This window comes from Siphateles boraxobius, unplaced genomic scaffold (assembly GCF_051911475.1).
Source record: "Siphateles boraxobius isolate OS27281-9 unplaced genomic scaffold, OSU_SipBor_1 130, whole genome shotgun sequence".
NCBI classification, from domain to species: Eukaryota; Metazoa; Chordata; class Actinopteri; order Cypriniformes; family Leuciscidae; genus Siphateles; species Siphateles boraxobius.
The window spans coordinates 7,937,698-7,964,291 of NW_027508734.1; the positions used below are offsets into that span (position 1 = coordinate 7,937,698).

The 26,594-nt window shown below is 39.2% G+C and overlaps 1 protein-coding gene and 1 long non-coding RNA gene across 2 annotated transcripts in view; one reads left to right on the top strand and one right to left on the bottom strand.

Annotated features, from left to right (window-relative positions):
- The first annotated feature begins 501 nt into the window (after positions 1-501).
- Positions 502-26,594, top strand: part of LOC143736887 (uncharacterized) — a 40,044-nt gene continuing 13,951 nt past the window's right edge. The window contains exons 1-2 of the long non-coding RNA XR_013203592.1: positions 502-639; positions 1,977-2,050. This is a non-coding gene — a long non-coding RNA (uncharacterized LOC143736887). The remainder of the gene's footprint in view (positions 640-1,976; positions 2,051-26,594) is intronic.
- On the bottom strand, positions 2,545-12,800 carry tnfsf12 (TNF superfamily member 12). The gene is made up of 6 exons (XM_077227659.1): positions 12,057-12,800; positions 7,100-7,181; positions 5,613-5,660; positions 5,501-5,524; positions 5,289-5,416; positions 2,545-3,848 (listed from the first exon to the last, which is right to left on the bottom strand). The coding sequence occupies exons 1-6, from the start codon at positions 12,228-12,230 to the stop codon at positions 3,594-3,596; spliced, it is 711 nt and encodes a 236-aa protein (XP_077083774.1). The 5' UTR covers positions 12,231-12,800; the 3' UTR covers positions 2,545-3,593.

Consider the following 26,594-nt stretch of genomic DNA (forward strand, 5'->3'; position numbering starts at 1 on the left):
ACGTAAGATACAAAGTAATGGAGCATTTTATACATTGTCGTGTTTCTTTAGAAATAAATAATGGACAAATGAAGTCTTTGGACGCCTCAGATGTAAAGTTATTCACTGTCAAAGTGACGCCAAAATGAATGGGAGTCAATGGGATGCTAACAGCAGGTGATAGCCAGCTACAATGGCGGCCCCCGGAGGCAGCTTCAACTTCCGCCTGATGGATTACCCCCTTGTCTCTGCACCAACCCAAAACAAGGTTGGGAGAATTTTATCAGTTTAATGATATATGACTGTTAGTAATGTAACTGTACTCATCCTGAACCGTCACGTCACGTTTCGGTGCATACAGTCAGATAACGAATACAGTCGATCACAGGCGATCACACTCCAGTCCAGAAGGGGGCGTGTGCGGTAATGCAACGCTGTTTGCTAACAGGAAAAAGCAGAAGAAGAGGTAATTTACGCACCAACCCATCTCTGCACCAACCCAAAACAAGAGTTCAGATGGCACGCAAGAGCTTGCAAGTAGCCTGTATGCTGAGTTTCGAATAATGTTTGTGACACGTTCCTCAAACTTAACGGAAATGAAACTGGGACGGCAGAAAGCGGCATCCTGTTTATTTATTTTACAAAAGCACAATCGAATTGGTTAGTTCAATCGAATTATGTATTATGCCCAAAATCGAGGTCCGTACCGAACCGTGACTTCTGTGTACCGTTACACCACCTAATGTCTATAGCAGGGCTCCAGACTGTGACTAAACAATTATTTGCAACAGCAATTTAAAATCCAGTCGGGAATATTTTGTGGCGTCCATATGCAGTTTCGACAGAAATCATTGTGTTAAAATGCTCGCAAGTGTCTTCTAAAAGCAACCACGAATGCGGTGCCAGCCGTGATGTCCGTTTCACGAACAAATGACTCTTATGAACCGGTACTTTTTAATGAGTCACTCAAAAAGCTTTAGAGGCACACTTCAAATGCACTCACGGTTTTGTGGTGTGATTTGTTGTGTTTTGTGAAGTCCACGAGACCGTATGGTGTCCCATTTGTCATTTGAGGTTTCTGAAGGGTGCTCATGCGCACTTTTGCCTTAACTCGAACTTCTTCCCGACACGGTGTTATGTCACGAAAGTGTGGACTTGAAAAGACCGGCAGTGTTTTGAGTGCCATTTGGGACAGGGCACTCAGACAGGGTCAAACTTGTTTGTTTCAGTCAGTTATGGAAGATTGTTTCCGCCACGGAATAGAAAAAACTTTTGAGACTTTATCTCAAAATTCTGAATTTTCTTTTTTGCAATTTCAAGTTTATATTTCACAATTCTGGAGGGAACAGTCAAAATTGTAGATATAAACTTGCAATTGTGACTTTTTTTTTTTCGCAATTCTTACTTTTTTCTTAGAATTGTGAGATATAAAATCACAATTGTGAGGTAAAAAGGTCAGAAGCCGTTACTGAATTCACAACTGACCCCTCACAGATCCACGAGTTATTTTTTGCTCATGTCTAATTTGAAATGAACCAGGAACCATTACTGTGATGATTACACTAGGTTTGTGGGGGTGTTTGTCTGAAGCCTTGTATTGTTAGATGATAGACACAAAAAAGGGTATTTGTTTTATCCATCTTTTTGCGTTCGGTACTATCAGACTTTACTGGTAAACGTTGAAATGAAACATGCCATTTAACGTCTCATTTGGGGCTAGATTGGCTAGATGGGAGTGTAAAGTTCTGCGCGGATCTACTGACGACATGCACATTAAAGAAGACACAGCAAATAATTTCCATAATGACCAACGCAATCTACCAAGAGCAGCGCAATTTAGTGTCTGGCTTAAGACATGCTTTTTGGGGCGTTAAATAATGGTGCAAATACCAGTAAATTGACTAGTGCAAACCTTAGTAAATCACCTTGAACGATTCATTTAAATACAATCCTCCCATCTTGCATCTTTCAGGCTTGTAGTGTAACTTCTTTAACAGTTTTACAGGTCTTTTGGCCTTGCGATTGGCCCTTCTCATTTCCCAGAACCTCGTATCTTCAACCTGATTTACAGGTAAGATAAGTTTTTTTTTTTTTTTCAGATGCTCTTAAAAAATATGGCCATGAAAACAAAGAAACACCTTGTGTGGACATTTTGAAATCAAAACGGCCTCCGTCACCTCAAATTCACACGTTTACTCTCACAAAATCTAACTGTACTTCATCTCGACTTGGTCAGGTTTATCTTGGATGTTTTAAAAGCAGAAACCTTGCTGCTAGCCAAAAGTGAATTTTGTGCGAGGAGTGAACCCAAACAGATTTTTTTTAAAACTGAGTAGACAAGGGGGAAGGAATGGGGCTAGAGATCAGTGGGAAATAAGCTCATGTTTTTCCTCAGTGGGTTTTCAACTATTTGCTGCAGATTCCGATACAGGAAGTGAGAGTCCAGAAGCAAGTGGAAATGAGAAGGTTTGCAGGGGTCCGCATGAGGGTTCAGGAAATAGGAAAGAGGAAGCCGATTGCATTATAAGGAAACCCATTTGGGGCAAAGTGCATTTCAAACGGCAGTTGTAACTTCAATTTCAGATTTAATTAACAGCATTGACAAGATTTACAAAAGGCTTCAGGAGCGGTAGGTCAGGTAGACATTGACAGATTCGAGTCAGCAGTGGTTTCATACATTTCTAAAATTAGTGAGATTAAATGACATTACGATGGTGTAAAAATCTGCAATTTTACCTTTTAAAAAATAACATGAAATTGCACATTATATAAAAACTAAAGACATACTGTCCTAAGCCGTCCATGCCATCAACCTGTACACACAGTCCACTTTCAGTAACACAGTACAGTACATAAAAGAAGATACTGCCTTTTTCTTGATAAATATTAATATATATTTCATATGTCACAGTGACTGTGTATTTGGAGAGAAAAGGAGTGTGGCTTGTTGTTTCAAACAGATGCAACAACGATTATTTGATTATTTAATGCATATTTAGTCACTCCCTTAGAGTTTTTCTTAATGACCAACCAAAACCTTTTTTTTTCTTCTTGTCTTCTGCGCTGAACCCATCCAGTGGTACGGCAGTTCAGGAACTAGGGCGACTCTGTTTTGGTCCAGCCAAGTAACCAGTGGTGAAACCTCTCATGCTTGTAGTGGCCTGCGACGCTGCTGAAAATTCATAGTCCTTCTGTTCAAACTGGTTAAGCCAGTATATAAGCCAACCACGCTGCTGGAGCAATGTCTCTGGTATGCTGTAATTAAATGCTATATTTATATAGTAGAAATTGTGCTGGTTTGTGTTTAATAAGGCATTTGCAGCCAAACCAACAGAGTACCAAGTGATTCTCCATAAATTGGTTCCAACAAGGCAAGTTGTGCAGTCATTAACATCCCGATGACATCTTAATGGAAGGGCACTTGCATTCATAAAGGGGTCATCTGTGACCGTGGACAGCTGGTTATAGAAACGTTCCTCGTTGAGTCAAAATTTCCTGTTAAGGCAACGCCAGTTTCAAAGAGACAGGTTTAGGTTGGGTACTTTTGGGTCAGTGATCTGTGGAAAACTATAAAACGCCATATAGTTGAGATGTCTGGAAAACTGTCTGAGCCTCTAGTTAACTTTGAAGAGGCCGAAGTAGTGTTTGCCCGACGTCTGCAGACTAAAGGAGCCTCCTGTGATGGCCTTCAGCTCGGCACCCTTGTTGAGGCGTAGGAGGCCGGAGACCTGGCACGGCTTGAGGAAGTGAAACCTGTGGGAGCCTGAGGCTGGTGTGGTCCCGTACCCCTCGATGCACTGGAGCGAAGGGCCTTTCGGGACCGACACCTCCAGCTTCACGTACTGACTCTGGTTCTCGTTGAAGTGAACCTGGGGGTGGAAATGCAGATGGTGCCAAATGGCGGGAGAAAGAGAACAGAGTGAAGCCGGAATGTTATGAGAGACCAATTCAAAGTTATGATTAAACCAGAAGCCTTTTGATTTGATTTTACAAGAAGCACTCACAGTTGAATTGGAAATTGCATTCATAAAGTATAGCATTTAGGTAATGCATTCTGGGAAAGTAAGTTTTCTTATTGCAGACATGCATTTGTGTGTGTGTGTGTCTTTCTGTGTCTCTCTCTATCTATCTATCTATCTATCTATCTGTGTCTGTCTGTCCATCCATGCATCTATCTGTCTGTCTCTCTATCAGTCTATTTATCTGTCTCTCACTCTATCTATCTCTATCCATAAGACATTTAAACGTTAAAAAGGCTTTTTTACAGATTTTATTTTCTAGCACAAAAATGGTTATATTTTTTTCTTGGAATTTCAATTAATTTTAATTAAACTTCTTTGTATTCAAATACATATCGCAATATCCTGTTTGTTTATTTTTTACCTCATTTTTTAAAATCAGTTTAAATTCAGTAATATATATATATATATATATATAATGAACAGACTGTTTGGTGTAACACATCAATAAGTAATCAATTACTGTAATTTAATTACTTTTCCCTTGAAGAAGTAAAGCAAGCGATTACTTTTTATGTAATTTAATGACAGTTACTTCTGATGTAATTGCATTCAATATTGTAGAGATTATAGAACATTTCTGTATAAAACAATAGTGGAATTACATCAAAATTTAATTTCTAATGATAATTTGTTTTTTAATGCAACCTTCTCCATTTAAATACTTTGGTTAGTTCAAGAATAATTTAAGCAATTTTCTATGGTTTATTTGAAAGAATTAAAAAACAGTTTCATGTCTATCCTTGAATTTTTCAACTAGTCGAGGTTAATATGGGATTTAGAAAGTAATAAGTAATGGAATACTTTTTAGAGAGAGTGATCAGTACAGTAATCTAATTACACTTTTGAAGATGAAATTAGTAGCTAGTAATTCATTACTCACCCGACACTGTATATACACACACTATGTCTCTTAAAGGCGCTCTAAGCGATGTTGGGTGACGTCACTTCTTTTTGATGTTCGAAGTATTGTCAAACAAAATGGAGGCTAGCTAGACCCTCCCTCCTCCTCCTCACCCCCAAATCCTTCTTGTCGGTTATTGGCTGGAACAGTTTGATATGTTTCGTGGTGCGGGTTAGCCCAGTTTGTTTTTGTTGCCGTTTTTGTTGCGTTTTTTTTGCATTGTGTTCAGGGGACAGGAAGCTAGCGGACAGTGAGGAGATGTTTGCTGTATGTGCCAAAAAATGGTTTGGCTGTAAAAAACATCGCTTAGAGCACCTTTAACATATGCTACCATTGCAGGTGATGCGCCAATAAAGTTAGCAGAAAACTGGTCCCGTTTAACACACCTGACAGTACAGGAAGTAGACGCCGCTGCGCTCCACTTTGAAGGTGCCGGTCTCTGGATTATAATGCACTGCTCTGCTCATATTCAGCTGCTCCTCAGTCCATCCTTTAATGACTCCCTCATTCCCCACTAGGACACACACATTATTAGAGAATATTCCACAGGACACATAGTGTTAGAGAATATTTCCAATGGCGCATATATATAACTCACCTTTTTCGAAGGAATTATTGGTTACTGTTGAAAAATGAGATGTATATTAGGTTGTGGGGTGAAAAAAAGCATTTTGGAGTTTCATTGATTAATGAAATGATTTGCTACTTACTCTCAAAATGAGAGGCCGCTTTTCGTCCATTTCCTTTCCTCCCTCCCGCTTGCAAGACAAAGACAAAAGAAAAGCATGTTTTGGAAAAAGAGACAAAACTCTCTGGGATGCAAATAAGAGTCATCCATCTGGAGCTCCTGCAACTTCCAGCATTTAACAGCTGTGCAGATGCAAACATCATGGATTAATCTAGAATAATTTATACACCAGCTGAAGTCCTGATTGTCAAAGCAGATGGTGAAATATTTCCTTTCAGCTCTGTTCTACACTTCTAACCAGTTCTACCCCACCAGCTGGTTCCAGTCAACAAAGAGGCACAACTAAAAATTATACACTCCAAGAAAAATGAAGAGTTGGCTCTTTCTTAACCTTTCTCATGCAAAAAATAATCTTCCAATGAAATGAGATGGATTAACAGCTATGGCTACCGTTCAACTAAATGCAGTTATTCAAACAAACCACCTTGACAAATGCGTCTTTTTTTGTCTTTGTCCCTCTCCAGAGACTCTGGAAATCTCTCCTCAGGGGAGCTGCCTGAACTCCCTGTAGTCCGTAAAAATATGCACTGACTGATCACCTACGTCTCAGACTTCAAAAGAGGCTGCACAGAAATGGTTAAAGCGACTGTTATTTCTGGCTGACCGCTTCGACTTGAAGCCGTGACTGTCCCTAAGGGGCACTATTCTGGGCTAGGAAAACAACATATTTTGAGGAATGATTGTGGATAAGCGTTTTGGCTCTGAAATCTGTCAGGTGTCAGCTGAAGACTTGCGGCTGTTCATTAGACTTCTGAAGCTCCATCTGTTCAACACTAATGTCTATTGTGTTGATCATTTTGGCCTGAGCTCTTCACTTTCTTTTGTTTTTACCCGGGTGGCACTGTTATTTCCACCATGCACTCGGGAGAATGGCCTTGGGATGTCTTATCGCATAAATTGCAACAGAACTAAAGCAAGTCTGTTGCTAATTAAAGCTATTTCTGGCTTCAATGCAGGGGTCACTTGTTTTAGAAGGTTGCTAAAACCAATATGCCCTTGCGGTCCTTGTGCCAGTTGGGTTTTGCCGGGTGCGTGTCCATCCAGCTCAAACCTGTAATTTCTGCTGTCATTCAGCCTTCTGCCTACTGTTTCCTGTTGCGGCTTTTGGAAACATATGCCCAATGGTTTACCCAAGGTGGCTTGGTGTCCAAAACGGTTTGGTCTCTGTAAATACTCTGTGCAAAGATCATCCTTTTGCAGCTGGAAAGACTGCAGGTGATCCAAGTTTTCTGACAAGAGTTGTCATGTGTCAGTTTTACTGCTACGTGTTTGTACATCTGCATTTTTCTTAATGTTTTTATTCAAATTCGTTCAAAGAGTAATCTGTGATTGCTATAATGCATTCATAATCACTGATCATTTTTTCAGTCTTCACTAGTCAAGTGCTTTGAATGGATTTCAATAACTGGCTTCATGCCTGACATTATGACGTATGATGTCCTTCAGTACCATCTCTGCGGAACCTCCGACTCTCCAGCAGTTCGCGTTTTTCCAGGATGAGTTGGAAGATGGCCTTGCGCTGCATATTCACCTGCAAGAGAGAGAAATAACGAGAGGGAGAAGAAGACAGAATAACATTTTTCAATGCTCTCAACAGCTTTTGCAGACAGATATAGGAGACAGACGACACCAGTGTGACTGGAACATAATATGTGTGTCAAGTTCGAGCAGGCCACTGGGGAGAAAACCACTGCTGGCTTCTATTAACTGGCCTTTTGCAGGTAACCCATGCAGTAGTCATAGCTTTTGAAATAATCAAACCCAAGCTGAAGGCGTTTCTGAGCAGGACACAAACAAACAGTCGCCAGAAGCCTTGCAAACACTGAAACTCGAGTTTTTAATAGGTCAACCACTTCCCCTAAATGAAAACCGGTAACAACACCTTGTACGTTTTTTTTCTTCTCTTAATGCAATACATTCCGGGAATGCTTCTCTGTTAAAAGGAAACGTTAAATTAAGTGGAAAAGAAAAAGCTGACAAACAATGTGACTAGCACGTGAAAGCTTTGTCAGCAGTTTAACAAATGTCTGGCAACAGGAACTGCAGTTGTGCCTAGAAGTGAAGTGAGTACCTGTACATCTGGACTTTCTATCTACTCAATGCAGATTCTAACCATAGAGAGTTAGCGAGTGCACACTAACTGTACTGTGCAACAGAGGACAAAGTTAGAATCATATGCAGAGCCATAAACATGCTGATGCTTTTTGTGCTTTTAGGGGTGAAATATTTGGGGGGAATGCAGCAATTAAATAAATATGCATAATAGCTCTAGCGAATTGCTTACCCACGAGGAAAAACCATGTACTGTTGCCAGATATTGATTACAAAACAAATGAATGCAGCTGAAGTTGAGTTTTTTTTTCTACTCAAACGCTGGGTCGAGCCTGTTGGGATATTTTTTCCATGGTTGGGTAGTTTTTGTGTTAGCTAGCCGTTGGGTTAGTTATAGAAGCTTGTTTCCGCCACAGAATAAAACATTTTAAAACATAATTGCGACTTTTTATCTCATAATTGAGAGTTTACATCTCGCAATTCTGACATTATTGCCATACCAAAATTGCATGGTATAAAGTCGCAATTGCGTGTTATAAAGTCAGAATTGTGAGAATAAGAATGACTTCTGAATGACTTCTGACTTTTTTTTCTCGTTATAGCAAGTTTATATCTCGAAATTCTGACTTTATAACACGCAATTTATATCTTGCAATTCTGACATCTTTTCTCAGAATTGTGAGATATAAACACGCAATTGCGAGTTATAAAGTTCAATTCTAAGGAAAAAAAGACTGACTTTTTTCCTCAAAATTGCGTGTTTATATCTCAAAATCAGAATTGCTAGATATAAACATGCACTTCTGAGTTTATTTTAACATTATATCACGGAATTCTGACTTCATAACACACAATTGCGACTTTATAAATTGCGTGTTATAAAGTGTTTACTAAGAGATGTAAACTCACAAATGTTAGAAAAAAGTCTGAATTGTGTGATAAAAAGTCGCAATTACCTGTTTTATTTTTTATTCTGTGGCGGAAACAAGCTTCCATAATTAGTATCTGGGTCAATCTCACTGAATGTTGAAACAATTCACCCCTCCCCCACCCACCCTCTGACGCAACAACCCAGCGGGGCTTTGCTACAACAACCCAGCTGTTGAGTTACACAGGCTTTTTGCATCCTTGTCAGGAGAGAACAGTTCTTAACGCTGCCGAATTGGTGGTGCATTTCATCGGTAAAATGGTTTTGTATACATTTTATTTCTATAAAGTCTTAACTGTGCCGTAAATCATTTTATTTAATGCAACGCAACATACATGGATGACATGTCAATCAGTCAGTCAGCATCGGTCATCTCACATGATGTAAACGCCTTTTTCCTAAAATAAATAGTCATAATACTGAATCTCATTAATTTGAATTAATTAAAATATGTTTTCAGAACTCTGTAATGTTTTTTTATGTGCAGGTTATAAGGAGCCTGTCACGATATCTCTCAGATTTCGGCAATAGACCGCTCCGCTTACGACAGGAATATATGTGGAAAAATGTATTCCCTTTCGAAATTGATTCCACTTCGTATTGCGTAGCTATACACTATGGGAAAACTCCTTTTCTCGAGAATATTGAAGCCTTTATATTAAAACGCAGTGCAGCTGCACAGCCAGCACAATGCAGAGCTGTCTAGCTCTTTGTATGCTTCGGCGGCCGTACCAAAGGGTTTCCGGTCACGAAGCAGAGATTATCACGATCGATACTGGACGCTATTTTTCTAGCCTACGCCTCTATGGGCCTTCAATGTCCCATAGGCGTCAGAGCTCATTCCACGAGGGGCATGGCCTCTTCATGGGCTTGGTCCAGTGGTGTACCAATTTAAGACATTTGTGCAGCGGCCGGCTGGTCTTCGCCATCCACATTTGTAAGATTTTATAGCTTGGAAGTGCCAGCACTGCTTGCACTGCTTGCACGAGTTCTTTCTATCTGAGAGGTCTTGGTAACTGAAGTGCCCAAACCTCTAGGTATCCCTTTGCGGGCTCCGACACTGTCCAGTTGGACTTTGACTTTGGTTCTACTATAAGCCTCGGGCCGCTCAGCCCCAGGCGATAGCTCAGAGCAAAGTCGTCAGCTAATAGCAAGGCATTTTGAAATGGGTTCCCATACCGTATAGCTACGCAATACGAAGTGAACGTTCTCCTGAGATTAAGGGAACGAGTATTGCGTAGCCAGTCGTGCTACTAAGCTGCACATCCGGGTCATGTCGCTTCAGTGGATTTAATCTGATTCCTATGGCGAAATGGGCCGCTTATATAGTCAGCAGCCACGCCCATTCTGTCGTGCACGAGGCAAGAAGCGTCCTGATAAGATTGTGCGTCCTCACCGCTTTGCCATAGGTTTTTGCAGTTCCCGCAGCCCAGCCAATCAGCGAGCTAGAAAGCTCTGCAGTTCAGCGTCCCCACTCACTCTTACGCCGTCTCTGCTGGCTAGGGATTGAGGGGCGGGGTCAACTGTCGAGCCCAGCCAGTCTTCTCCCTCAGATGCAGCCAGAGACTGGCTGTGGTCACCATTTTCCTCAGATGCGACAAACGAAACGAGTCCTGCCGCATTGATCCGTTTGTGAGAAAAGCACCGGTGAGGGGGTCACACGAGGCATGCGGGGACTGGGCCGGCGTGGGCTCGCTCGGTTCAGGCATTCTTTGGCCCCATCGCTTCTTCCATCGTGGCTTGAAGAGAGGAGGAAGCGCGGGAGCGCCGTCCAAAAGGAGAGCTAGCCGTGAACGCAGGATGGAGATGGGCATGCTCTCGCAGTGCGGGCAGCCGCCATTGTTGAGTGCAGGCTCTGCGTGGGTGAGTCCCAGGCATGGGGTGCACTCGCTGTGTCCGTTAGTTTCATGCAGAAAGACTCTGCATGAAGTAAATCCAGAACGCGGCATTTGCACCAACACCGTAGAAATTTGCTCTTTTCTTTCAGCTTCTCACAGAAGTAGCAAAAAGGATATAAGGCTTCCCTCGCCGGATAGCCGCAGGTTAACGGCGATTCAGGGGAAGGCGGCACCGAGTTGAAGGTGCCGTGTCCGCTGATTCAGGTCGCTCGTTCGGCTGCAGGGGCTCGTCGACGGCGAAATCTCGAAGATCAGCGAAGAAGGCGTTCACTGAATGAGATTAAATCTGATTCTATAATGGTCTGCTTATATAGGCATAAGCCACGCCGATTCTGGCGGGTTCTGATGCGCCCTGAGTGCGAAGCGACCCGATTGGTTCGCGCATCTCAGCCGCAGCACAGCCAATGTGCGAGCTAGACGCTCACTGTGCAGCTGCACTGCGTTTTAAAATAATGGCTTCAATATTCTCGAGAAAAGGAGTTTTCCCACTGCGTATAGCTACGCAATACGAAGTGAACATTCTCGAAAGGGAATCGCTCTCGAACCCGGTTGGGGGATATAAATCGTCACTCGCCAAACACTAAAATGTTGTATTTCATTCATTATTTCTTTTTTTTATTTTTATTTTTTTTTATTTTTTTATTTTACATGTTTGTCACACGAACAAGCAATTTATTTAAGTGCACCTAAAGTACAGCAAAACTCAAACCGTTTGATAATTCATTAACCACACGTTAATTCAGTAACTGCTAATACCCATTCATACGTATTTTCGATTCACTAAAAAGAACCGGACCTCAAGTGTCCTTATTTAGGCAATTGCTGTGGTCACGCTGTATAATTTGATTCCTTAAAAGGAACCGGTTCATAAGAGTCATTCGTTTTGGAATCGAACACTGGTCGTACTCCGTAACGATGCTGAATAGTTGCGCAGGAACCCTCTCAGAACACTTTAGTAGTGTTTAGTCCACATCGGCAGAAGAACTCATAAAAAAGTTGCCCATCCTTATCTGAGGGTATGCTAAGGATTTAAATGGTAGCTTAAAAGTCGCAAATCATTTAACCATAATTACACAAAATGCATTTACGAGACACGCTTCGAAACGCGCTCGTGCCAAGTAGTCTAAGATTTCCAGTAAATTACCCTAAACATGGAGAAAAATTGGCAACAAAACCATCACACTTGGCAGAAACTTTAGAAACTAAACAGGCCATAACTCACAGCACCCCGCGCGCAAAGTCTGCAAGGGTCATAAAAACGCGTCCCGCAGACCCCCAGCGGTGCCGCAGCTGTATGTTTGTATAATCAAGTGCCTCGAAATTATATGCTTGCATTCCTCATGATATAGGCTACCTCCCCAAAAAAAGACCTTGCGAACAGCTGTTATAGTCAGGACCACAATAGCGTAATTGCAAAATCACTGCATGATTAGTGTGCACTGCTTGACAAATGTGCTTGAGAATGCATGCATGCATCTGTCATGCACTTTAAAGACAAAAAAGGAAGCAAGCGAGCAATTGCGTTTACCTGCTCTAAGCGCTCCTGTAGAGTTTGGAAAGACCTCGACAGGTCCCGCGTTTGTCGCAATGTCCACACTGTAAATATGGCACTGCACACGGCCAGTGACAGCGCGAGCACGGCCATGAGCGCCCAAACCAAGCGCAGTGTGCGGATCCGTCTCCTCTGGAAAATTTGCTGCATTGTTGCGCACACGGGTCGTTTACCGTTCTGAAGCTTCCACGTCAATCATTCTGTCCATATTCCACGAGAACATCTCTGAGCCTCTCTGGTATAGGTCTCATGCGCGAGAGCTTCTTCAACTTCGATGCTGCGCGCGGTCAACGCGAACCCTGTTGCGAACGTTGCAAGAATGACCCCAGCAAACCAGTTGCCGCTGGCAGTGCTTTGGTACACGGAGAACTGTATGCGTTTATTGCATAAACTTCAGCTGGCCCAAATGGCATAGCAATATTCCTTTCATTCTTGTGCAGAGGGTTGACAGCAGCACAGCAATACTGTGGGATTTGGATTTGATTTACATCTTCCTGAGACCTGATTTTTTGGCATGACTTCCTCGTGTTCTCTTTGATAAATAGATCAGGGTCTAGTCCATAAGAGGTGTCATTTCAAAGCACTTCTGCGTCCATGTGCTCAAGTATGCACTGCAGGGAAGTGAGTCCTGCACAGCAGTGGAAAACAGATTTCCTTCCCCCCCCTCGTGCGCTGCCAAGTATTCTTATTCTGTAGTGAAATACTATTTAGCTCGGTCCTGCCTCAAATCAACAAGTGCGTTTTACCGCGTGTCTCTTTTCTAGGGGGCTGGTTGAGCTGGTTGTTCACGAAGGTTTTACAGAGTCTGGCCATGGACTAATTAAGTAAAGAGTGCTGATTTAATTGTCAGAAACAATCTGTATTAGGGGAGGGGGAGGGGGAATTAAAATAGAAGAAAACATGTTTTTATTCTGACCTGTAATGAAAAAAAATTTCAATAAGAGACATTTTTTGTTATGCTGGTTGAAGTCTCTTCACATTCTGATAGCAATCACTTTAAGTGGTCTAAATGTATTGGAAGGCAACACATTATTTTTTTTTAGTATTTTTTGTACACTGTGAAAAAATCCTTTAAATTTACGGTAAAAAAAGGCATCTGTGGTTGCCAGAAATGTACCATAAAAAAATGTTGTAACATTTTAAGCTTTACAGACTTAACTTAAATGTACAGTAAAAAATTGTATTTCATTATCTGATAATGTTAATTTACCGACATATTGAAGTTCTAATATCTGGTTTGTACCATTGTATTACACTGACAACCACCAATCACAATGGTGATTAGAATCACATGATGAATCAAAGCTCATCAAAAGCAGCTTTTCCACAAGTTGAGAAAGTTAAAGCTAATATATAGAAGCTGCACAATGTCATTCACACAAACACTAAAAACCATCACGGTAACACACGTGACATTTTAAAAATGCAATAAACATTAATTTAACAAAATTAAATGAAACATTAAACCCTAATGTACATAACTTATTAGAAAAAAAACTATCAAGAAACAGTTATTTCAACAAAAATACATCAAATGTGTCGTGTCATGCAGGGAATTGTGGGAATGTCAATTTTATTTTTTCACTGTAAATTACACAGTGATTTGTTATTTTTCACATCCAAAAACGGTAACAGTATTGTACTGTAAAATGTACAGTTATATCTATTACAGTTATTCACTTTTTGTTAACCAGTTAACAGTTTTTAACCATAGCATTTTTACAGTCTTTTACCGTTAATTTCACGATTATTTTTTACAGTGTAGGACCATAAAATGTTCGTCCAATCATTGCATACGGTCCGAACACAATGATATGATGTCCTACCTGCCTGTCAGCGTATATAATTCCATACCTCCACACACCTGCTTGCGCAGACATCACACGTCATCAGCGCGTTTCTGCTATGCAGAGTTAGACAGACGTCAGTCACCGAGCAGCACAACCGAAACAGCAGCCAAGCTGCGCCCCAATTCAGAGGCTGTATCCTTCAAAGGACGATTGCGTCACTATGGCGCGACGAAGGAGTCCCAATTCGAAGGCTCCTCCAAATGCGGAATTCGTTTCCTGTGTAACCAAGGATACAGCAGATGATCCTTCGCGGCTTTGCCTATCCCAGAATTCATTGCACGCCAGTGACAACAGGATTTTTTTTTTTTTTGAGAAATTGACGAATTTCACTTTTAAACGCAAGTACCGGGTTTCAGCTTAACTCAAATATCGAATGATACAAATGTAAAAATAAATATAAAACTCTAAAGCGGTTCAAATGTTGACTTATATCTTACTAAGATGCTATTATATATAGTTTATACTCTTTATTATGTACAGAAATGTTCGCCTTTGAATTGGGATCTAGCCATAGCTCCTCCTGAATCAAAACAACAAGCTTATGCTGCGTTCACACCTTATCTACTGTAACTTTGAAGAGATGGAAACCCGTGATGTTATACTCAGAGGGGCTCGTGACTCGAATTTATGTTTCAATGGCAATCAATGCCGAAATGAATCTGCAGCAGTGAGGTGGTAGGTCAGTGCTCTTTAAGTTATGTTCATTATTATTTTAATGTTATGTGCTTTGAGATATGAGTTTGAGATATGAAAGATTTACAAACAAAAATGAGCTTACATTCAATCATCACATCATGAGGTAGTTTAACGCCTTCTCTCATCTCATGACACTTTGCAGACTCTGCTGTGCTCGTTCATGTGTTTTGTAGGAGGCGTGGCTTTGGAGACACTCTGAAGGGAGGGTGGGATCTCATGCTTTCAAAGATGACCCACTTTATATAGCTGCTCCGAAAATTGCCTAGCCTAACTAAAAATTAATAATTTTTTGCATATGCCAGTATGATCTTATTGTGTTTAAACAACATATCAGGCTCTATTTCGTATGAAAATACTCCCATCAATACATATTTTGGATTCTTTATGTAACCTGAATAAACTCATTAGATCAATAGTAGAAGCTATGTGATATAGTATAGGGCTATAAATCAACTTTATGTGTGTGCTATTTCATTAGCAGTGGTTATTAAAATATTAGCATGTATTAACTTAAAATTACTTGTAAATTGTATGCTTGAGCTGGGTAATCTTTTAATCGTAAATGTTATATGTTGAATAGGCTATTTCTTAAAATCTGTTATCATTTTTTATAAAAATGTGGTATCTAAAATGATAAGTAGTGCAGTCTAATCATCATTTCCAAAAAAAAAAAAATCTATAATGTGAAGATGTGCGTAGCTCTGCTCTCCATTTCCCGCTCATAATAAGACATAAACAACAGGTTTGTTTCCTAGCAATGAGTTTGATTATTGTCAGAAAATGCGTCTGATTCACAGTGTTTTACTTATTTACTTCGCTAAGAGATTTTAATGGATTAAACAAAGGAACATGTGTACTTCACAATTGTTATCTCATTTGTTATTAACATTGAAATACTACTTGAACTCCTCAGAGAAGTGCTCTGGGAAAAATGTGGTATATCGTTAATCACTTCTCCGGGTGAACACTTGATGTCGCTGTTGGTTAAGGTGTAGAAACTGCAACATGTTGGCGTTTGAGCAGATTAGAAATGTAGTGATCTGCACTGCAGGCCAAATGTGAATCCTTCTCTCAGCTACAATTTATCTTATGGTCATCGATTTAAAAGTGAACTTTGATGGCATTAACTCTTTTATTAACTCATTAACTCTTAGCAGCTTATTTTATGATTAGTCGTGCATAGTTTTGTTCAACACTAATCTAGATAACACTTTTTTAAAGGCTTAAAGGCCCAACATTTTTAATTATGTCAATAATTACTCACCTTTGTGTCATCTTTGAAACACAAATGAAGATCATTTTGCTGAAATCTGAGAGATTTAAGTTGACAGCTACACAAATACCACTTTGACGCTTGAAAAAGTTCATAAAGAGATTAGACAACTAAATGAATTGAGCGGTTTAGTGCAAATTTTCTCAAGAGACTCGATCGCTTTATATGATGAACAGATTTAATTTAGGCTTTTATTCACATATAATTCAGTTTCAGGGTGTTACCAATCTTCTTATAGCCTAGGTCAACTTTGTGGAGAGGAACAATTCTGATTCTCAAATCCTTAGAGAGTTATTTGCCATGTTGGACATCCAGTGGTCAGTATGAGAGAATTGTTCTCATAGCACAAATTTTAACTGCTCTTCTCTTTATCTGCTCTTGCTCTTCGTGTTTTTTCGTACATTTAATCCATGACGTGACACTGGCCTGCTTATTGTAGCGGACACGATATGATCTGATTTTCTTCATCATTAATACGATGTCATTCAGATCCACCATTCAAAACACACAAAAGTCACGGCTGGGAGGGGAAAATGGCGGCGTGAAGTTGACAGCGTGAGTGAATCAGTCCCTGAACAATTGTCTTTAAACGTAATTTAAAATGCATCTCTTTTAATACTATTTAATCTCTACTCAAAAGCACTTTCTGATCATTTAGGGGCTTGTTTTGTTACTCGTTTATTTTTTATTCTGCTTTTGGGATGTTCGTTGTCAGGAATTAGGCCTATCCTTTTATTTAGATTTTCGTTAGTTAGGCCTTACATATTTTAACTTTCTCGTCACCTTCATTTTGTTCTTGAGCGTTACATGCCCGAACCGCTGGAAGGATTTTTGAACTATGACAAAAGATAAGAAATGCAAATCTAAGCCGATGGATTCATCTTTAGATCTCGGAGCAAGTGTTACTGTGGACTTCGATTCGTGCTCTGGTGCAGTCGTTCCTCTACGTGAAACTTCGATAAAGGAACAATCGCACAAAAAAGGCAGGAATGATGATGATGATGATGATGATGATGAAGATTCCCTTTTAACCATGATGATAATAACATCTCTCAAGTCCGTCATTATTGAAAGAGTTGACCTCCTTGACAAAGGCATCAAAGAAGTGAAGGTATCAGTTAAATTTCTGGCAGAAAAAATTAAAGATGTAAAGGGGAATGTGGAGCGAGTCAGCAAGCGGGTGACAAATGCCGAAAGTCGAAGTACAGTATCTCTCCAGGTACAAGAGGAGATGGAATCTGCGGCTCCACGGTCTACCTGAACAACCAGGAGAAAATATCAGGCAAAAAGTTCTGGATATATGTGAGGCTGTTGTCCCAGATTTTGCTGGTAAATTTCATGAGTTAATTAACGTGGTACACCTTTTTAAAGTCTGTGACATTCCAGCCAAATCCAAAGTTAAATACTTGGGTAATCATATGCAAAGATCAGAAAAAAGATCAAAACTTAAATTTGAACCTCTTATTCTTTCTATTCAATGCAAATTTAATTCTTGGTTACAGAGTGATCGACGACCGAAAAGTGTCAGATTACAGTGTGACAACTGAATATGGCTTACTGTAAACCTGGCATCAACACTGATGCCATTATACGCACGTTACACGTTAAACAACGGAGTTTGGAGGATAAGGAAAGACTGCGCATGCGGTCGGTAACGCGACAGATGAGAGTTCTAATTCTTTGAAGGAGTAGTTCACTTTAAAATGGAAATTACCCCCCGATTTACTCCCTCAAACCAACTTAGGTGTATATGACTTTCTTCTTTCAGACGAATACAGTCAAAGTTATATTAATAAACATCCTGACGTTTCCAAGCTTTAATGCGACATACTGCTGATATTTACGCTACGCCATGATGCACTACGCTAATTCTGACGCATCTTGTGATGCGATGTGGGCGTCGAGGAGAGTTGGGGTGCTTCTCAATATCCCTCCTCGTCTCCTCGCTCCTCTGTCCTCCATCCTATGACCCGGAAACCAATCAAGCACAGCCATCTTGAAGGACATCTCAATTCTCTAATTGCACCGTGAGGAGTCGAGGATCGAGGAGGCTTTCAGAGGAGTTATGAGCGAGGATACACAGGTGTATCCTATGCGGAAGTGTTTTATTGACTAAACGTGACGCACGTATACATTCTCCTCCCCCTTCACATCGGTCACAATCTTTTTAATTTATAGTTTACCTTTACAGTTTATATAAACCACACATCTCACATATTTCAACAGGTTATCTTGCTTTATTATTTTTCAATATGAATTTCTTAAATAAACAAACTTCAACAACATAAGGGCAGATCATTTGAGCGCTGCTGATGACGCTGTGAAGTGACGCTCGAGTGATCAAGTATTTCCAATGTATAAAAAAACCTTTCATTCGATTCCTCCATCCTCATTTTCTTTCCTTGCGTCCTTCCCTCAAAACCTACAGGGGGTGGAGCTGAGGCGCTAAGAAAGGAAGCGAGGAAAGGAAACGAGGATGCACAAATAAGAAATGAGAAGCACCCTCTAAGTCAGGTAAACTTTATGTTGATAAGCTATGACTCGGTTCGGCGGCAACCAATTGACCGTTTGCAAAGGCCCGCCCCCTTCAGGTACTGTTGCTATGTCCGACAAGCCACGCCGCTATCACGCCACCTGCCATGTTCTTAGCAGTGTAAAATACATCGCGGAGCAGAGAGGACACTGAAAGACAGGACAGAGCAGGTTACTTTTGAACAAAGTCTCAAATTTGGGAATTTTTCAAAGAAATTGAAACAATAAGTACCGTTTTGTGGCTCTTTAATGTGTATGACAGATCGCTGTAGAGCCTCAGTTAAAGTTGCTCGTGAACCGATCATCTCTTCCTTATAGTTAATTTATAGCATCAAATAAACATGAAAGAACAAGAATGTTGTTTTAGCCACGGAAAGACGTCAGTACACTCCATTTTTCAAGTTAAAATCCTTAATCTACTAACTCTCCTGACTACTTTGTAGGACAAAATTCGGCGGATTACGATTGGTCAGATCGCCTGTCCATCAAACTCCCTGCGAAGGGTCAATTGGAATGTATAAGTCCTCTGCTTGAGAGGATTCCAGAGAACGCAGTCCTATAAACTTTGGTTCCGACCACATTAGGTCCCAAGCAAAATGGAGGAGAGGTTGATCATGTGAATTTGATAAGAAGCCACGCAACACTATTTATAGGCAATATTTTCGCTAGAATGCTTGTTTTTCAGCCGGAATGCAATAAATTTGTTCAAAGCAACACCGGTTTGACCAATTGCATTAAAGCTATACACTTCATCCAGGACAGTTATTGTTATAGGCTGCACACAAATTAATGTTAATGTTAATTAAAAACCAAGGCTAGTAGCCTGACAAGCCAGACCCACATCAAGATGTTGGTTCTGGGAACACACACCATTGGCAGGGCTCAATCCGTGGGGCGGGATAAACAGTTGTCTTTCAAATTCCCTATGCACGCAATAGGATAGCGCTACAACCAACCAGAGCAACGAAGAAGTAGTCAGAGTGAAAGACTTCAGTGCTGTATTTTGTTCTTTTCTCAAAGAACAGCATAACTCTAAGTCTTCCAGAGTCGCGGCCAAAGCCGTTTCGAAAGACCACTGTTCGCCAGCAGCAGCAGCCATCTTCTTTGTTTTCAAGTAACGGAATTCACACGGAACTGTCACAACTCTTTGCCGTCATTATGTTAAGCCCACCCACCGACACTATACACGATGTGATTGGCCTGACTAAAGTTTGTTTTTTCAAGCTGGCAAGCCAACAGAGAGTTGCTAGACGACACTGGCTGCAAAATAAAATTTGCTGCCGCTAGGGTGCATCTAGATTTCTAGGTTACAAGGCTAGTAAACGTATCCAATAAACTGCATGTTGAAATTAGACTAGCACTTTACCATGGCATAAACACAAAAGGCACACCACACAAATGGCTTTTAATTGGTTTATTTCATTAGCAAACATGTAACTCTAATTGTTAAGTTCTGTCCGTGGTTCAATTTCTTACTTTCACATTTAAAAGGTTTCATGATGTGTTAACTAATACCCTACTTGTGGTCAGTCTGCACAAATACCGATCAACATCAGGGCCGGATTCAGCCAGCCCCACTAGGGGATGCAGGTAGAATATCAGGGGGGGCAAGTCATTTAACGGAACATTTAAATTTGATAAATATAGTGATTTGATTTATATTGTGATATATATCGATATGGCCAGAAATGAAAAAATATATTGTGAAATGAAAAAATCCTATATCGCCCAGCTCTAATCTATCAGCTCAAAGCTATCAGCTATCAGCATTTTATTTGTCTTATAGGTTTTATGTTGGATGCCCTTCCTGACACTACCCTCTGCATTTACCCGGGCTTGGGACCGGCACAAATAGGACACTGGCTTGTGCCCTGTTGAGGCTGCATTTATCTTTTTTTTTTTAATATTTTTTTTATTGTTATCTGTCTGTCTGTCTTGTCTGTCCTTTCGTTTTTTTTTGTTTTTTTTTCTTCATTTCTTTAGCTCTGTACACCGCATGGCTTATATCAGTCATTATAGCATCAGTTGTCTGCTTTTCTGTGCAAAAGTCCTAACTAATGCGTCCATATCTAGACCTGTTGTTATGGCCTTCTCGTGAGCCAGAATAACTAAATTTCTTTTTCTCTCATGTAGCATAGTGCGGCGGAAGGGGGTAAGAACACGAGACAAAGTGGAGAAAGAGCTCTCGCATGATGCAGATGATATTCCAAATCACAAGTGAGGTCACATACATGCGATGGAGCTGAGGAAAGGCATTCTTATACCCGTGTAGATATGTGCAAATGGTGGAGAGGTCTACAAACTCTACGTTCTCATCATCATTAGTCTTTTTGAATTATTTTTCCAACATAATTTTTGCGACAAGAATGTCATTGCAAAGTTTGTCACTGTCACAGTGTGTCTGCGTGCTCCGCTCTGCAGTGACTGACTGAGACGTGAAGCTCAGCAGGTTCACCACAAGCCGGAGAAGCGGCCACGCCCTCCCTATGCATCTACCAATCAGTAGCTACTTTGAATGAGGGATAGAGAGCAGAGAGCGCTCACTCTGACCATTTTTCTTGAAATCTTTTTTAAATTTGGGATCTTTGCATGCCATGACGTTTGGGGGGACAGTCACGGCATTTGGGGGGGCATTGCCCCTCCTTGCCCATGCCTATATCCGGCCCCGATCAACATGCTTGTTTGCTTTGCGGCCCCTTTAAATAAAGTTGAAAAAAGACCAAGCATTCGATATACGTCACAGCGTCAGAGCGTCTACACGTTGTTGGCAAGGCAGGCAGCCAGGCAGCCAAATATCCAAATGTCAGTTTTATATATTATATTTCAAACATGTACATTTTCTAGTACATGTGTTATTTACACATCCAGAAGACTATGGGCACTCATGGACAGTGTGCACACACCTAATCACGCCAACAAGAAAGAACATTGAGGGAATTATTTAGCATAGTGTGAGGCTGAGCGCTGTAGTGTGCTAGCACTGCTAGCTATGCACATTTTCTAAAGAAAAAACAAGAATGCAAAATTGAGGCCTATTATTTGCCTGATTGTTTCACAGTGTAATTCAGGTTGATTTTGACAGAAGGACCAGATTTTAACAGAATGACTTTGGGTAGACGACAACAATGTAGGCCTACTGAAAAGATTTTCCTTTGCGTTTTTTAAAAGTTTTGTTACAGTCGACAACTATGTCAAAGTTATCTCTGTTCACATGGATCGACAAAAACTTAAAAATGCTGTATTATTCATGCCAAGCCGGTAGTTGGCGATGCCATTTTGTAAAGAAACACTACATGCCTATAGACTGAACATGTGATACACATAAGCATGATGTCACCATTATCACTAACTCTGATTTTTGTACGTTACACAGAAATTATAATAGTATCGTTTTCAAAATGCCCCAAAAAAGCCATTGTTGTGTAGATGAATGGCTAAAATGCATAAAAAAGTTTATTAATTGAATTGTATATATTGAAACTAAATTTTTAGGTTAAAATGGTGTCGTGTAAATGACCCCTAAAATATCCATGAGGTTTATATTAATTGGCATTGACAAAAACCTTTGACATTATGTCTGTAATTTTTTGTCCTTTATGTTTTCTTATCATTCCTTAAACATGTATTTGAGTAATAGTTGTAGGTTACATTCATTTAAATGGTTCAAATTCTAAGAAAAATGAAACAAAACATTAATATAACAGGAAAACAAGGAATTGAACGTGAATTAATTTTAGTGACTTGTTGTTTTTTCAAAGCATATGGGTAAAAAAAAGAGCATTGTAATGGATAAAAAGGAAACTATTAATGCAACATACAATCCCATTTATAAAATGAAAACAGGAAGTTCATGCTTAGAAAATTATGTTTCTGCACGTGTTACAGCACGTGAAGTGTTGTTTTGTTATATAAATCTAGCAAGGTATTTGTCTTGTTTGATTAAAAGGAAGATTGTTTACATCTTTTCTAGATGATTACCACCTTGTGTTTCAACAGCGTTAATAGAAGCTCATCTAATTAAGAAGTATATTAGGCAATTAGATTGACGCTGTCCTAATGTTAATACTCCATACATGCAGGATACGTTGTGAACTCAAAACGTGTTACGTGGGAGATGCTGTATAAATTGTCACAACTAATCTTATAATGCTGTTTATGGCTCGCTCACTTTAACTAAATTTAGCACCAGTGCTTTGTCAGAGGTCACACATAAATATTCAGCACGCAGCTGTCTCTGAATCTGCTACAGCAGACAAAGTCCAGTACTAATAAATGTAAAAAATACAACATCACTTAACCCCAACTCTCAGTCTTAATTACAGCCCTTTGAAAAAGTCATTTTTAACTTCACTAAACTGAAATTAGTTTAAAATAATGTACATGAACTGTTAGAAGCATATTAGGAGTCTTTCCAAATCAATTACCACAAGCATAAATGATGTACATCTCTCAATGTCGCATTTGAATCATATTTGAAATTATGAATCAGCATCATGACTCTCCACCATGCAGAAGAATGTATTATTACTTTATTATGACTTTATCACTGTGAAACTCAAGGCGTTCATGTAAAACAGGTTAAACCACTTCAACTTTAGCATGGCTCGACATTAAGGCTTTTCACGTACTTCTCCTTCGGACAAGTAAATCTGTCATTCACTTGTCCGAGTAAAAAAGTTACTTGTTTTGTTTTTTGTTTTGTGAATATAATTTATGAAGCAATACTCTCATCACTGTTCAATCAGCTTTGACTTATTTAAATCTGCATATTGTCATACCCACCCCAACCCCAAAATCTCATTTAATGTATGCTTCATTTTAAAAGCCTACATTTTATAAAATTAAATTAGAATAATAAATAGGGCTGGGAAAAGATTAATCGCGATTAATCGCATCCAAAATTAAAATTTTGTGTTTACATAATATATGTGTGTGCACTGTGTATAATTATTTTGTATATATATAAATACACACATATGCATGTATATATTTAAGAAATATTTTCATGTGTATACTGTATATATTTATTTATAATTTATATTATATATAAATATAAATATTTTATATATAAATAAAAATAAATTATTATATGTACACATGCATGTGTGTGTATTTATATACAAAATGATAATACACAGTGCACACACATATATTATGTAAACAGAAACTTTTATTTTGGATGCGATTAATTGCGATTAATCTTTTCCCAGCCCTAATAATAAGACACTACATGGCTGTTTCCCTAGGTAGGGTTGATCAAATTAAATCATTTACACTGAAAAATGAATAATGATTAAATAATAATGAAATAATGAAAACTTTAAACTTTAAAACTTCATTAAATAATGTTATGAGATTGTTTTGAATATTTAAAATATTTTTTTGAATATACAGATAAGAAATGTTGAAAAGACTGATACTCTTAAAAACAACATCTAACCACCTGTAGGTGGCGGCAAGTAACCGTCTTAATGAGTGAGTAATTGAGTCATTCATTCAAACGATTCATTCAAATGACTGATTCATTCAAGAAAGAGGCAGTTGTATATGAATGGGTCATTGAATCTTTGACTCAACTGATTAGTTCAAAACGCTGAACCTTGGTTCAGCTGTGATCTTTGTTTCTGGAACTATTTTCGCTTCTGAAACAGAACAAAAATGATATCGCGTCTAAAAGTGACTTTGATTTTAATTATGTATAAAATCAGTGGCACATTTCAATCGTGATGGTATTCAGGACAATAGCACTCTTGGCCATGTGATGTTGCTTAACTGTATCATCAGGGCTCTCAAGTCTCACGCACACGCATTTCAACCCGTTCACACGCCACACCTTGTATTTCTCACGCTGAGGAGTAAGGGAACTTGTCCCGCTACACAATTAATGGACGAGACGCAGGCAAACGGAGGGAAGTTCTCTGCCGAGTTCATAGCATCTGTCTCGAGTTATACAGAGTTAAATGCTAGCTACCAGCCAATCCGAAATTAGAATTAGTTGTTTCCGGGTAAATTATGTGTTCCCGCTGAAAGCACGTTCGTTACTAGACAACACGCGCACACACGGAGTGGAAATTGAAAGAGCACGATCTGACGAATGCGGTTTGAGGACATCTTCATTTATTTTTATTTTTTTTAGCATTTTGATTTCACGATTCCTGGACGATATCTCTTGCCTGTGATCAAAGACAGTGAGAGCTGATGTTGAGGAGTATAGCCAAATTCGTGCTAAATTATTGTTTGATGCATTCAAAAACTCTCCAACTGCTTTTAAAGGGGTCATCGGATGCAAAATACACTTTTATATGGTATTTGCAAATAAATGTGTCTTTGCAGTGTGTGGACACAATCACCATGCAATGAAAAAAATCCATTCACTTTTTTTTAATCCTCAAAAAGCCAATAAGTTGTTGCTCATTATCATTTAAAGAGACATGCACCGAAACGGGTCACTGTGAACAGAGCTGTTTTTGAAGAGGTAAAAAGGGTGTTGTTTTACACAACCATTGAGAAATTTTAACCAAAGTATGTTACAAACTTTACATGAAGACCCAAAAGAATCATACCAACTTGTGGAAAATGGGCATTCGATGACCACTGTAAAGGTGACCGGTTATACATGCTCAGGGCAAGTTGTTATGACACAATGTTATGTACATTGAGCGCTGATGTTCAGTTGGCTTGTTTGGGGTCAAATTTATTTTTATTTTTCAATACATTTGTATTTTTTAAATATAACTATTTATTTTATTTGGATGAATTTGTCTTTTTATCAGATTTAACAATTGTTATAATTTCCATTTGTGCTGGTCAATTATGAACAATAGGCAAAATTGAACTGCTAGCAAAAATTGAAGCAAATTTGGTTGGGTCGTGGGACCGCTGCTGCAAATATTTGGGTGGCTCCTCCCCTAAATCTCACTCTAAACTTTTGATAAAACTTGAGAGCCCTGCTGTATCATGTCTTATTGTAACCCATCCAAATAATTGAAGCTGTGTTCCTATGTATTTTCATGTATGATTTTTTTTGTTTGTTTTGATTTTAAATTTTTTGCCTTGCCTAATGCATGAATTACGGAATCCCTGAACCGCAACATAAAAAAAAAATATATTCTAGCATTTCGAGATTAAAGTCTAAATATTTCGACTTTATTCTCAAAATATTTCGACTAAATTAAAGATTAAAGTATAAATATTCCGAGATTAAAGTCGAAACATTACGAGAATAAAGTCGTAATATTTTGAGAATAAAGTCAAAATTAAGAGAATACAGTCTTCCGTAGAAGTTCTCTGTGTGTGTGTGTGTGTGCGTGCGTGCGTGCGTGCGTGCGTGTGTGTAAATAAATGTGTTTGTTAAGTCGAACTGCCTCGGACATGGATCTAAACAAAATAGTAGGCTAGCTACTTTTATCTGGCCAAGAACACGTAACAGTAACCGTACTGTCTACCTCTACACCATAAATACGTTCTGGATACATTTTAGGTGCATCATTCTGTATCCAATCATTTGGCCGGATCCCGTGATTTCCTCAGATATAATTTATAAATAACCACTGGTGGTGGTTGAGGAGAGATTCCCTGATATGATTGTTAAGCGCTTTGTGTGTAGGCCTACAGTAGACATATGAAAGCGTTATAAATCCCTCATTCATTCATTTATTCATTCATTCATAAAGCTGGATATCTCCATCCGTTCTGAAAAGAGTTTTCGCCTGTAAAGTCTATTCCGGTGCAGTATATTTTTTAACGTCCTAAAACAAATGGTAATGCCATGTTGGTAGATTGGCACCTGTAGAATTGAGTGAACTCAATGTCAGTTGAGTGAACAAAGTCAATTGATTCTTTATTATTTTTTTTTCCTTTGATTGTCATTGATGAATTGATATATTTTGTTTTCAAGTGGTGATTTGTAAAGGCCAAAGATAGTCACATGTGATGTGTGCAAAGTGATACGTGCATGTTGAATTGAAGTGAAAGAGAAGTTTTAGTGAATACAGTTACTGTTCAGTGAACTGATTGTTTCATTTATTTATTCATTTTATTATTATTCATTAATTCATTGTATTTCATATTTTATTTTATTAATTAGTTTCATTTTTTTATTTTATTTATCTAGTTAGTTTTGTAGACAACCGTTTAAACAAGTGCAGACACACATTTAAAATT